General features: G+C 35.0%; 1 protein-coding gene across 1 annotated transcript in view; it reads left to right on the top strand.

Annotated features, from left to right (window-relative positions):
- Positions 1 to 15,229, top strand: part of TM9SF3 (transmembrane 9 superfamily protein member 3) — a 280,184-nt gene that overhangs the window by 49,680 nt on the left and 215,275 nt on the right. The window contains exon 3 of the mRNA XM_090397004.1: positions 14,510 to 14,632. Coding sequence (XP_090253130.1) covers positions 14,510 to 14,632 — 123 coding nt within the window. The remainder of the gene's footprint in view (positions 1 to 14,509; positions 14,633 to 15,229) is intronic.

The following is a 15,229-nucleotide window of genomic DNA, read 5'->3' as shown; positions in this document are numbered from 1 at the left end:
CCCTTATCAACTTGTTTCTATTATATCTCCACATATTTCAAGTGAACTGAATCTGATTTTTGCACAAAATGCTTGCAAGTTACTGCATGTATTTTTAGAAAAGTTATTCTATTATGAAAAACTTCATTTTAACAATGGCTTACCATATAATGTCAGAAATAATTTTCTTCATCCTGAAGAGATTATTAAGCATTTCTTACACTTTCATGTTATGAAAACTTAACTATGAAAACTACTTGAAAAAACAAGTGTGCAAAGAAATCATCATCATCATCAAATTCCTGCCATGTACCCTCAAGGGGTGCAAAGAAATCAAATATATTTAATATGGCTTATATTTTGTTTGTCATAATAAGCATTTTCAGAACAATTTGCGCTACGGCAAAAGTTGTTACCCAAAACAAAGGAATACAGCAATGTGGATGGCATGGTTTGCTAAGTAGTTTGTATATTGACTCTCCCACCAGCATGCAAATTCCTATCCTGTGGTGGGCATGGATGTCTGCAAGTCTTTAGCTGAGAGATGAATTTTATCCCCCAGTATGAGATCACCATTCCATTTACTCATCTCTAAACAGCAGGGTTTCTAGATTATGTAAAAAATATACAATCAATAAAAAATAAAAAAAAAACTCCTTAGCCCAACCATAGTACTAATGTACTACAGGTTTACAACCTTTTGCAGGTGCATCAAAGAAAAAAAAATACATTATAATCCTGCGAGATTGTTTCCTCACTATGCATAAAAAAATACATTATAATCATGCTAGATTGTTTCCTCAATATGCATAACCTGTGATATATGAAAAAAAGGTCACTTCAGGAAGCATAAAGTTATTTTTAACTGGTAATTAGTTTACGGAATTAACAACGCAAATGACGTATATTAATTAAAGGTAATTTTAATGAATCACTTCTATATTTTGGCAACGTCACACAAAAAAAACTCAGCCCACTTTAAAGCCAGTATAGAAAACCTCACACTCCAACACACTGACATAATGGTCAGATTTGATGTCTCCTCCCTATTCACTAATGTCCCACTCAAAGAAACCCTTGAGCTCATCCAAGCCAAGTTTCCTCCCGATATCTCAGCCCTATTTCAGTTCACAATGAACTAAGGCTATTTCGTTTGGCAAGGAAAGTTCTACAAACAGATAGAGGGGACAGCCATGGGTTCACCACTTTCCCCACCCTTGGCCAATTTCTTTATGGAGACAATTGAAGAGAAAGCCTTAAACTCCGCCCCACAAAAACCCACTATTTGGCTTCATTATGTGGATGATGTGTTTGCTATTTGGCCATATGGCTCAGACACACGCCACTCCTTCCTAACACACTTAAACAACCAACACCCCAGAGTCCAGTTCACCTTAGAAAAAGAGGAAAACAACACCCTCCCCTTCCTAGACACTTTAATCACCCGCCAGCTTAATGGATCTTTGGTTTTCTCTGTTTACAGAAAACCCACCCATACTGGCCGATACATTCACCAGGAATCCCCCCCCCCCTCACAACAATATGGGGTTATAAAAACACTGTATAACAGGGCAAAATTAATCTGCTCAGATGACAAGTCCCTAACTACTGAACTAAACCACATCCTCAACAATTTCTTAGCCAATGGCTATAACCCCAAAAAAATCCAAAAAATACTAAAACCAGTAAACCACAACCCCCCTCCCCCCCTCCACAATAAAGATTACACCAAGTCTATCACCATCCCCTACATCCAGGGCACCTCTGAGAAAATAACCAATATCCTCAAAAAATATGACCTTACTTCCTGTTACAGACCATATAAAAAGTTGGCATCCCTTATCTGCTCTATCAAAGACCAACCACTTCCCCTAGACCTACCTGGTGTGTACCAGGTCCCTTGCAGCTGCAAATTGTCCTACTTTGGCCAAACAGGCAGAACAACTAATACCAGGATTTCAGAACACAAAGACTACATCCGTTTTCACCAGTACAGCCGCTCTGGGCTGGCAGACCATGCCTTAGATACCCACCATAAAATTCTTTGGAAAAAAAACAAAAATAATTCATCGCAGCAAGTTTAAATACGAAAGATTATTCAAAGAATCTTCAGCAGCTCTAAAAAAACGTTCCTAACCTCAACAAATTTGGGTGCATGAAACTACCCCAAATTTGGGAGACTTACATTATGAGAACTTCAGCCCAACAGCCAAGACTACCAAATTAGCCCGCAAGAGGGCACCATTAGGACTTTAGGAACAATATTAGTTTCTTGCTTTCTTCCTCATTTGCTTTGTGTTAGTGCCTGCGTGCACATACCATATCTTTATGTTCCTGAAGATGGCAATGTGACGTTGCCGAAATATAGAAGTGATTCATTAAAGTTACCTTTAATTAATATACTTCATTTGCGTTGTTAATTCCGTAAACTAATTACCAGTTATGTCTAACCAATGTATAAGCCTTGCTACTAGAATAAAGTTATTTTTATATAAAAATGAAAAATTTCAGAGTGTCTTTTGGACACTCACACACTGTTTGAAATTAGAAAGTTTTTTCACTTAGTTATATTATAAATTAAAGATGTCAAGAAATTATATTCTTGGTCCAAGTGTAAGCAATTAAAAAGTTTTGCATGAAGTAACATCACAACTGGGCTACTTATATATAGAGGGTAATGACTTCACATTAATTACCTTAATATCCCATAATGCAAAGCATGTATCCTTACGGACATGTATAATGTTAGTTATTTATAATATAACTAAGTGAAAAAACTTGCAAACACCTTTCTCTAATCCAGAGTCATTCTAGTTTGCAAAGCAATGCAAACTAGAATGACGTTAATAAATTGAATTATTTATATTAATTCAGGCCCCTTGAAAGGATGTCACTGTGTTAAAATGTGTATATCATCATCATCAAATTCCTGACATCTACCCTTAAGGGGTATACAGGATATGATATTACTACATGAAAAATTTACATCATTACTAACTTCCTATCTACAATTTTCCTCCAAATCAGTCTATTACTTGTCAAGACTCTAACATTATCAGATCTTATATTTCTATCGTCTAAGGCACTTTGTACCGTATCAATCCACCTATATCTTGGTCTTCCTCTGGGTCATTTTCCTGCCAACCTGGCAGAGAACACTTGTTTTGCTAATCTTTCCTCGCCCATTCTGTTTAAGTTACCATACCACCTGAGATTAGCTCTGCTAACGCATTCCTGTATGCCAACAATTTCAAGTTCTTTCCTAATATATTCGTTTTTAATATGATATTGCCATTGATGCCATCTGTTCATGCCCCTTATCTTTTTTAGGACTCTCATATCTGCGGTCTCTAGTCTTTGGTCAAGTGTTTTACTTCTGACCCAGCTCTTAGATCCATAAGTTAAAACTGGTTTGAACACTGTCTTGTATACAGCTAATTTAGTGTTCCGACTAATTTCTCTCTTATTCCGTATGAATTTATTCAATCGACTGCCTACCATACCAGCTTTGTTGATTCTGTTATCTATTTCCATATTTAATTTACCATCTTCAGTAAAAATCGTGCCTAAGTAGCTGAAATGTTGTACTTGTTCCACAGGTTTCCCCATTCACAACGCAGTTGACATTTTCAACAATTCTTCCTATTTGCATTGTCGTTGTCTGTTTAATGCTCACCTTCATACCATATCTATTACAACAGTTATTCAATTTAGTCAGGGAATCTTGCAAACTTGTAGCGGATTTATTTAGAAGTATAACATCATCTGCATAAAGCAAAGAGCTGACATTAACATCTCCAATTCTGATATCATGTTTAATACCACTTTCCTTCATAATGTGATCCATATAGATAATGAATAACAGAGGGGATAATGTGCATCCTTGTCTCGCACCAGATTCAACAGTCAACCATCTTCCTGTACTTCAATTCTAACTGCTGACTTACAACTCAAATAAAGACTAAGTATTGCTTGATATAATGCCCTACTGACACCATATAACTGTAGCGTATTGAATAACTTCTCTCTTGTCACCTTGTCATATTCCTTTTCCAAATCGACAAAACTTAAATACAGATCTTTGTTATATTCCCATGCTTTCTCAAATATTTGTCGTAAAGTGAAGATCTGATCCTGACAGCTTCTGTTTGGCCTGAATCCAGCTTGTTCTTCACCAAGCTTTTCTTCTGCAATTCTTCTCAACTGTTTCTCAAGTATACTTGCATATATCTTACCAGGAACACTCAGTAGGGAAATACCTCTGTAATTCTCACATTCAGTTTTATTTCCCTTTTTATATGTGGGTATTATTAGAGCTCTACTCCAATCATCGGGAATTTGTCCCTCTGTCCAGGCATTCTGAACTATGCCGTGCATCCACTGTAAGACTTTTATACCACCATACTTCAGCATTTCTAGTTGAATATCATCTACTCCTGTTGCTTTTCCACATTTCAAGCCTTTGATGGTTTTTTCTACTTCAAGTATGGATTTGTATTCCTGACTATGTCTGTTGAGTGTTTTTTACCAATGTACTATCACTGCTTGTTTCATTTAGCAATTTTTCGAAGTAATTACTCCAAACTTCAAGAATATCTTTTTCTCCTGTTTTCATGTCACCTTTATCATCTTTAACTCCTTTTACAGCACTCTTTCCTCCATTCTAAGCTTCTTCGACAACCTCCCAGAATATTTTACCACCTACTTGATATTTATTTTCTATGTTCTTGCCAAAATCCTCCCATGACTTTTTTTAGCTAGTTTTACATAGTGTTTTGGTTTCTTGCATTTGTCTTTGCATTCTCTAAGAGCAAAAGCTGACTTATTTACCAGGAACTTTTGATATGCTTTCTTCTTTTCCTTCACTGCCTCTTTAACTTCCTCTGTCCACCATGGAGTTCTGATTTTTCTATCCTTGCAGACAACCTCACCACATGCCTCTCTGGCTGAATCAATCAGAGTTTTCTTCAAGGCTTGCCACTGAATCTCCAAGGTTTGGTTCCTGTTCTCAAACTCTTTCAATTTTTCTTCAATAATCTTTGTGTATTTTAGTCTACAGTTCACATCTGAGAGCTGCTCAACTTTTATTTGCTTTAAAACTTTCTTACATGTTATTCTTTTCAATATGAAATTCAATTTTATCCTGCTCAAGACTAAATAGTAATAGCTTCCAATTTCAAATCCTTTGTACACTCTGGTGTCCTGCACCAGGGAGAAAACATCACTATCAACAATAACATAGTTAATGAGACTTTTGTTATTCCTTGCCTCTTCTCTCCATGTGAATTTGTGCAACATTTTTATGTTGGAAGATGGTGTTGGTAATAACCAGTCCATGTCCTGAGCAGAAATCCAACAGATATTTGCCATTATTATTAGCTTTGCTCTTTTCTCCAAATATTCCCAAAATATTTTTGTATGTCTGACAATCATTTCCTACTCTGCTATTTAGATCCCCAACAAGGACCAACTTTTCCTTTTTCATCGTGTCAGTTGCTTTCTCTAAAGCAGTGTTTCTCAACGTGTGGTATGCGGGCCCCTGGGGGTTCGCGAGAGGTCTTCAGGGGGTCCGTGGCAATTTTCGGCTATGCATCATTAAGGGATATAATAAAATTTAAGTTTGAGATCGTAAAACGTTCCTATTGTATCACTGAATAAGGTACAGAGACATGTGCAGGCTGTGTAATATGTTTCTCAACAAACAGTGCAATTAGAGACAACTGGCACTTACTAATGAATCGCATGACCCCTTCCACATAAAATGCTGTATAGTACATAATCAAAACCATACGGTGCTTCGGCAACATATGGTTTTGTTTGAGTGAACGTGTTAAAACTAAGAAATATATAGTGAATGTGTTTCAGATATTATGTAAGGAATTCCATTGAAGAGAATTAGCATTTCAACTGAACTGTCGGTTGAAATGCTTTTTTGTTAATTAGTAGCGCGATCTTTTGTTAATACCGCACCAATCATATGAACGTCTTCATAGCTGCTTTATCTCTACTGGCCTACCATTGCTGTCTGTTTCGAGTTCTGCTTTCACTAGCGCCATTTGTTGGACTGTTCGTTAAATATGGTAATTTTTTTTTAGATTTCAAATTCTTAAGTATGGATCACTGGTTAAAGATTGGATTTTTAAAATGCGCAAAAGAGAGGAACATAGTAGATACAAGTAGCTGTCAGCAACAAGAAAATGTTGATATTGTATCTGGATCAAGTGAAATTGATAAGTGTGTGTCGTCTGATATCTCTAAAGAACCAACTAGGAAGAAGATGAGAAAACTTCGTAAGTACGATATAAATTACTTGAAATGTGGATTTTCATGGACGGGAAATGAAGAGGAACCTATTCCATTTGTGTAATTTGCGGTGAAGCTTTAAAAAATGAAAGCATGAAACCATGTAATTTAAATTGTAATTTTGAATCGAAACATAATGAATGCAAGGACAAACCTGTCGAATTTTTCAAAATAAACTAAAAAAATTTAAAAGAATCTCAAAAAGTGATGTCGATCGTATCAGGAGGTGAAAACATGAAGGCTTTAGAAGCTTCATATCATGGGTCGCTATTAATAGCAAAAAGTGGTGCAGCGGAAACAATTGGTGAAACTTAGGTCAAGCCTGAAGCAAAAATAATAGCGGAAATTATGATCGGAGATAATGCAAAATGATCTTTTAATCGGATTTGCCTTTCAAATAGTACCATTTATCGAAGAATCACTGAAATGGCTGAAAATATAAAACAAACATTGTTATCCAATATACGTAAGAGTCGTTATTATGCGTTGCAGGTGGATGAATCCACCGACATTACAAATTTTGCAAATCTTCTAGTGTTCGTTAGGTATGAAAAAAATCGAAAAATTCATGACCTTTTATATTGCCAACCCTTGCCAGAACATACAACAGGAGAAGAAATATTCAACAGTATAAATACCTTTATGCATCAAAACAAGCTTGATTGGAAAAGTTGTGTTGGAATAAGCACGGACGGAGCGAAATCCATGGTCAGATCTAAAAAAGGGCTTGTTTCAAGGATTCAAGCTGTTGCACCAAATGTAAAGTCGACACGCTGCTGCATACAGGGAGGCTTTGGCTACACATATGATGTCTACAGACCTAAGAAAAGTTCTTGATGAAGCTATAAAAATCATAAATTATATTAAAGGCCGTCCTCTAAACGCCAGACTTTTCTCTCAACTTTGCAAAGAAATGGGAAGCAATTATACACAAGTTCTTTTCCATACCGATGTTCATTGGCTTTCTCGTGGAAAAGTCCTTACTCGTTTATTTGAACTTCGGAATGAACTACAAGTTTTTCTTGAATGAAAAGTTTGAATTGAAAAAGCATTTACATAATTGGAAATGGCTCAGTCAATTAGCATACTTGGCAGATATATTTACTGTATTAAATAGTCTTAATTTATGGAAAAACTTTTATTGGGATTATATTGATCAAGGTTATATAATAATTATATAATATTATATAACCTTGATATATTATTTATTATATAATCTTGATCAATATAATCCCAATAAAAGTTTTTCCAGAGCTTTTTGGTCAAGAAAATTAAACGTTTTTTTAAGTCTTAATTTATCTTTACAAGGCAAGGAAATTTCTATATTTCATGTCCAATATAAAGTAAACGGCACGTTGGCAAAAATGAAGTTATGGCAAAAGCGGGTTGGTAATGGAGAATTTGATGCGTTTCCATCGCTTCTTGAATTGCTCACATGTTCAAATGAACAAATTGATGATGATGATGATGATGCAAAAATTACTATCATGCAGCATTTAAAAAGCTTACAAATGAATCTAGAAAAGTATTTCCCTGAATTGGACATTAATATTGAGTGAATAAGATACCCTTTCAATAAAATCAAATTATGCCAAAGGGTCTATCGTCAATAGAAGAAGAACAACTTTTAGAACTAGCTTCTGATGGTTTTTTAAAAAATAAATACAGCGAGAATACGTTATCATCATTTTGGCCACAAATACAGAATGAATTTTCTGAATTAACAGATAAAGCTCTAAGGTTCATTTTTCTATTTCCAAGTTCATATCTGTGCGAAGTTAGATTTTTGGTCCTCGTAAATATTAAGACGAAGAAGAGGAATCGCATTATAGATGTCGAACCGCATCTGAGATTGAAATTAACAACTATAGAGCCAAATTTTGCTGAAATTTTATCTCATCATAAGCAATTTCACTCCTCTCATTGATGATAAATTATTTCAAGTAAAACTTTATAGTATCTTTATAAAGTTTGTTCTATTAAAAATAAATCATATTTTTTGTTTACATGAACATATAAATTCAAATAAAATAGATATTTAATTTTTTAATATTTTAAATTAATTTAATTAATTTATTCATTTTAATTAATTAATGTTTAATTTATTTATTTTTAATTAATTAGGGGTACTTGGTAATAATGAAAACTTAAGAAGGGGTCTGCAGATATATGAAGTTTGAGAAATACTGCTCTAAAGCATCAAAAAATTCCTCTACTTCTACTTTAGTAGAACCTTCTGTGGGACCATAGGCACAAATAAGTCTCATTGTCCAATTCTCCATATTTGCCCACATCATTCTACTTGAGACTGCCTGCCATTCAAGAAGATTAGCCTCGTATTTTGTGTTGAATACTATGGCTACTCCTTCTTTTCCTTGATTGTCATTTCCTGAATATAACCTTTTATATTCAGGAAATTAATCGATCTGGTACTTATCTAATTCTTCAGCTAGCTCCATTTCTTTGCCATTCAGGCTTCTTATGTTGATAGTACCGATCTTTAACTCTGGTGATGTTGAGTTGGGGTGTGCTTTCAGATTTGTTCCAGTAGCTGACTTTTCACTGTTTGCCCTGGTTCCCCTGGCGAAAACAACGGGGGCCTTGTTTAATAGGGTGACGCCACAGCCGGCATGAAATTTTTTCATGTTTTACCATCATTTTCTGTATTGGTTTAAGCCAATAAGAATACAATTTGGTCTACTAAATCCCAAATTGGCAGCCCATCCTCGTTCGTTCAGTATCCAGGTAGATACCCAACAGGGTGCACCACTAGAAGGTGTGGATTGGACCTTAGGTCAGAAGCCCTGGTCGGTTCTCCGCATTCCTTTAAAGGCTATGTGGAGGTCTCCTCTCAGTTATACAGCTTTGACCCTTAAGCACCCCATCAGTATTTATTTATTTATCATATGGCATATACACATGGTTAAAAGGAAATAAAATACAAATGAATAGAGATAAGATACAATATATGAAATTATAAATAAGTAAAACATAAACAAGCAGATGAAATACAGGAATTAAATATATGACAAGCATCAAACAAAAATTTAGTGATATTTTTACATTTAGATTTTTAATCCAATTGATTGCCTTTGGGAATAGGTAAAATGTTCTTTAGCTCACATCGTTAACTCACCTTCCTGAACCATATGATGAATGGTTTTGGTCTTGGCTCCACAAGGGCAGTGGGGATTCGGTATCTTTCCCCATTTTGATAGTATATCTCTGCATATACCATGACCTGTATGGATCCTGTTAGCAGTCTTCATATATTCCTGGGCAGGTGAAATCCAGATGGTTTTTGAAGAATATTTATGTAGCTATGGGCTTCAGGTGATACTGCTCGAGTCCACAGTGCATCCCACTTATTCATCAAGCTGGCATTCTGACTGAGATTACAGGTGGTTTTAATTGCAGGTCTTCTGGATTTTAATCTATCAGCTAAAGCATCTGGAATAAACTCATGTATTGGGAGATTTTGGTTATTTAGGATTCTTTTATATTCACAAAGCAGAGCTTCCTGTCGTCACAATTCTGGAGGAGAAATATGGCTCAGAATGGGGAGCCATTGTAAGGGTGTTCTTCTGATACAGCCTGTTATTAAGCACATCTAAGTCAGTGGTAGCAAATTATAGACCAGTCAGTATCTCAGGAGTGGTAGTAAAAGTACTGAAAATGTTGGGCAAAAAGAAAATTCAGGAATGAGTGGATAAGAATATCATACACTATGGGAGGCAGCACAGTTTTGTCAAGGGTCGGTCATGCCTTAGTAACCTAACTTTTCATAATAGTGACAGCTGAGTTGAATAAAGGGAATGGCTTCATGATGATTTGGCAGGATTTTTAAAAGTATTTGACAGGATACTACATGGAACTCTCTTATGCAAACTTCAACAAATTGGGGATGGATATGAATCTTGTGATATAGACAAAATTACGGCTGATACAGACACCAAAAAGTAGTATATAGAACAGCAATATCTAGGAGAAGGCAGGTGACTAGTGGTGTGCTGCAGGGCTCTGCTTGGACCACTGTTTAATTTGTATGTGAATGATATAGGAAGTAATTTGAATGCAGCTCTTTGCAGATAATGCAAAATTGGGTAGAGTAATAGTTGATCAACAAGATATAGAGAGCTTACAGGATGATTTGACATGTAAGGATAAGGAAGTAATTTTGCCTCTTTATAAGGCTTTGATAAGACTTTATTTTGGATTACTGTGTTCAGATTTGGGGTCCTGGGTTCCAAGGGGATAAAGAAGCTGTGAAAAGGGCAAAGAAGAGTTACAAAGATTATATCTAGATTATGGAATTTAGATTATGAGGAGAGATTGTGAGTATGTGGATTACAGACTCTGGTTAACAGGAAAAAGAGGGGTGATATGATAGAGGTCTATAAACTTTTGAATCGGTGTTATAGCATTTCAAATGAAGAAATTTTTTGTTATATGGAAGGTGGGGAGAGAAAACGGGGGCATCCATGGAAGTTAAGGTTATTCTCAGTCAAGAAAGGGGTTAAGAGCTAGGTTTTACTCCCAGAGAGCAGTGAGTGAATGAGTGGAATAATTTGCCCTTATGGGTAGTGAGTGCATTTAGTGTAAATGAATTTAAGAGAAGGTATGATGGCTGGGTTTGGGTAATTTATAGCCTTCTTCGATGACTCCTTGGAGGTCTCAATAATAATAATAATTAATAATAATAATTTAAATAGGCTAACAGTATTTGCAAAACATAATGGATGTCAATTTAATGTGGAAAAGAGTAAAGTTATGCATTTTTGCCTGTGTATGTACCATATTGAGGGAACCATTCCACAGGAAATTGATGAAGTCAGGGATTTTGGATAGTTGTAGATGGAGTTGAAGTTGAAAGGGCATATTGCTAAAGTAGCTTGGGTAGTTCACAGATAAGGGAGTTTCATTCTCATTATAAAGCCCTGATATGAAAACATTTGGATTACTGTGTTCAAGTCTGGTCACTTCGGTTTTGTGGGGATGAGAACATTATGGTGAGGATCAGAGATGACTCACCAAGATGGTGAGTGGTCTGTGGAATGCCCCCTATGAGGATAGATTGAGGGTTTGTGGATTGCAGAATTAGGCTGATTTGCAAAAAAAAAAAGGGGGGGGGGATCTGATAGAAGCATTTGTTACTTAAAGGATTTTATAGGATTGATGGAGTGGAAATGTTTCAACACTTGACTAGAGGGGGCAGAACAAGAGATCATCCTGAGAAGTTGAGTAAGAATGTGGTTTGCAAGGGGCAGAAGGATTAGATTTTTCACTGGGATTGGTGAATGAATGTAATGGGTTGCCTGAGGCAGTTGTGATTATTCTCTCTGTTAATGGTTTCACAGGAGATGTATGATAGATTGGGTTGATAGTTTAGGTCTCCCACGATGAGTCTTAGGATTCCACGGAAGTGCCTGTGCAATAATAATAACTCTCATTAATACTAAGGTTTTTGATATATGCTGACCAAAGCTGGTTTAGGATGAGACCTTGGTTTTTATTATGTTGGGTTAAACATCTTATCATTTTGCTAGCCTCCTTAGATTTGCGAACATAGTTGCATTCTGTGTATGGTATTTTTGAGAGTTGTCAAATTACTTCATATTTTTCTTTGGTGGTGTTAAATGCCAATCCTGACTTATGTTTCTTTTCCACATCTTTGATGTGTTCTTTGAGGTGGATTTCTCCAGATTGACCTGTCTGCCCAATGTAACAGATACCACATGTACTGAAAATTTTGTACATCCCTGGTTGTTTAAGAAAAGGGTGAGGTTGCATTGGCAATCTTAGTAGTGTGGATACTTTTTAAGCATCATGAAAGCTACTTTTAAGTTGTATTGCTTGAGTGTGTTTGCTATTTTATCTGTAACATTTTTTATGTAAGGTAAGGAAACAGCACCTTTATAGTTATCTTGCTGCTGTATATAGGTGATGTTCTAAGAATAGGAATAGGTGATGGTCTAAGATGTTAATGATGATTTTAAGATTATATCCATTTTTAGGAGTGTATTTTTAAGATATGTTATTTCTTTTTTCCTTTTGTGTTCGTCACTAGATATTGTGAAGGCCTTGTCTCTTTGGGTGTTCTGATGATACCTCATATTTGGTAATGCATCATCAAAACATTGGCAAGGCTTTGAAGAAGCCCTCCACAATTTTACACAATTCCTCAACTTCAAAATCTAGTTGACATCAGAAATTTATAAAGATAGATCACTTTCATTCCTTGATGGTCTGTCTCAGAAAATCATAGCAATGTTTTATTTCAAGTTACAGAATAAAGCTGAATGCTGAAAGATATCTACATGCTGAGAAATGAGGCATCATTAAAACACTATCTAGTTATGACAAAAGACAAATAGAAATAGCATATCTTAAATATGGATATAACCTTAAAACCATCAATGACACTTTAGATAGACAATCACATATTCCAGTGGATATACAGCATCAATATAACTACAAATTTGGTGTTTCCTTATCCTACATTCCCTTCCCTACTTTCATTCGAGACTAACTTCATTGAAAAAGTCCACATAAAGATTCTTCACATGATGATAATTGAATCGAGTTTTTCCAACCGAATGACATGTCACATGGTTCTTCTAGATATAATATAGGTATTTAATGATTAGTGAAAATGTTTGTTTTCATGTGCATTCACTATTGTATTCTTGGAATGTAATTGTCAGTTGATAAGTTATGTGATATTGACTTAATCTCAAATCAAATTATTAATGGGACTGCATTTTGTGCTCAAACTAGAAATTAAAATGAACTAAAAATGCACACAGACAAGGTTTGCTTGTGTAGATATAAGTTGTCCATTATAATATTTGCTCAAGTTTACAGTATTGAATATATTGCTGTCTTTTGGGAGTGATGATATCACATTCACTTGATAGATAGCAGCTATTCAATTTACAAACCATGTGAAAATTGTAAGTTTCAGATGAAAGTGTACACTAAAAGCAAATATCCAAAAGATTCAAGGAACAAAAAGATAATCAAGGGTAAGTTTTTTCCAAAGTGGCCGTAATATTCACATATACCTCACTGCCTTTTCATTCTCCAAAAGGAGTATGTGTCACCCTTTTAGTCGTAACTTTTTTTGGAAATGGGTAGATAGTCAGTCTTCATCTCTCACTAATCAGTGAAGATGATAGATGCTAGATGATAAAGAATGTTCTTAACTAGTATTTATGTGCATGTATGTGTATGTTTTCTGAGCAGTTTTATTGCATTGCTGAATTAAAATTGGACTTTCTTCTTGGAGAAATGACTGTTTTCAGAAGTGGTTTAATTTCATTGGTGGCAAGAAAAAAGAAAAAAAAAATAGCCTGATTCCTCTTATTCAAATTAATCAAAACTTAAATGGTCAATGAGGTATAGTTTGTGTTCATATTAAAATGTGTATTTGGATTTATGATTACAGAATGCTAACATTAAGAGATACAAATTGAAGGCTGAAGCAGTACAGATAGTTGAATTACTAAGCAATCACTTTGAAAGGTGTATTTTCAGGTGTAGATCTTTGTGACAGATGTGAGAAGAGACATTAATGAACTGGACTTTTTAGGATGTCAACAGAAAATCACAAAATGACTACAGCAACAGTCATCTGGATTTCTTGAGGATGTGGAAGTGCTATAGAGGACCTTATTTTTCCAATGATGTGTGGAATGCTTATAAGGATAGACCGAATATGGGTTTACAAAATTTGGTTGATAAACAGGATGTGACAGACACATGTTACTAAAGGTAGGCTTTTAGAAGACTGATACAGAAGAAAAAAAAATTTAAAGATGACAAGAATGGGAGAGAGAATAAGGAGTTGGTATACCTGGAAGTTGTGTAATAGCATGGTTAGGAAGAGCATGAGGACTAGATTTTTTGCTTGGAGAGTGTTGATAATGGATTACCAGTGGGACTTTGTTAGCAAATAGTTTGAGAGTTACGATAGGTATTTTGAATGACTAGTGTTGGCCTCTTGCAGTGAGTGTAGGGTCTCTGGAGATGCCTGTATAATAATTTAGAAGAAAAACAAAAAAATACAATAGATCATTGATAAGTCTCACAATTGCTCTTAACATTGTTACATTAAGTGTCATTGCTATAATGCATTCTTTTAAAATTTGATGTTTTTAGTGTTGTTTTTTTATCTAATCTAAGATGTTTTAATCTATTAATCTAAAAATATTCCTTTCCTTTCAAGCTGCTGTAGCAAAAACCCTTTATTGTGAAGTAGATTTAAAAGAAGAAAGACTTCAAGCATTTGTTTATGCTGTGAAAAATCACTATTGGTATCAGATGTATATAGATGATTTGCCCGTTTGGGGTAAGTAGTTATGAATACACTCAGTTTCACATTTATAATGGAAAGATTGTCACTTGTTATTTTTTTTTTATTCAGATGATTGAGGATATTAAATATTTGAAATAATTTTTTAATTCATGTGTGCTTACTGTGAATGCTTTGAGTAAGAAAAATGCCAGTTCACCATCTGCATCAGCAGTTAGAATTGAAGGAGATAGTTACTTTAGCTCTTGACTGTATGCAGATGTTATATTCCTCAATAAAACCATTGCAAGTCTTCAAGATTCTTTAACTAGGTTGAATAATTGCTATAAGAAATGTGGTATGAAAATCAGCAAAAAGTGACAAGAACCCAGAAAATATCCCCTTCATTTTCAGTGGAGACGAAATAAAGTAATTTACCTATTCAGGCATTATATTTTAGTGGAGATGGCAAGTTAAATATGGAAATAAACAATAGAATAAATAAAACTGGTATTGAGAACCAGATGAGTAAATTTATATGGAATAAGAAAAAAACAGGCAAAAACTCTATACCAGCAGTATCCAAGACAGTGCTCAAAGACTAGGTACAGCAGATATGAATTTTGAGAAAAATTAGTGAGTGACCAGATGGCA

Source organism: Typopeltis vanoorti, chromosome 8, assembly GCF_054136105.1.
Source record: "Typopeltis vanoorti isolate ZY-2024b chromosome 8, IOZ_Tvanoo_1.0, whole genome shotgun sequence".
Taxonomy (NCBI): domain Eukaryota; kingdom Metazoa; phylum Arthropoda; class Arachnida; order Uropygi; family Thelyphonidae; genus Typopeltis; species Typopeltis vanoorti.
The sequence above is the reverse complement of the archived record's forward strand: the minus strand, read 5'-3'. Positions and strand labels throughout refer to the sequence as shown.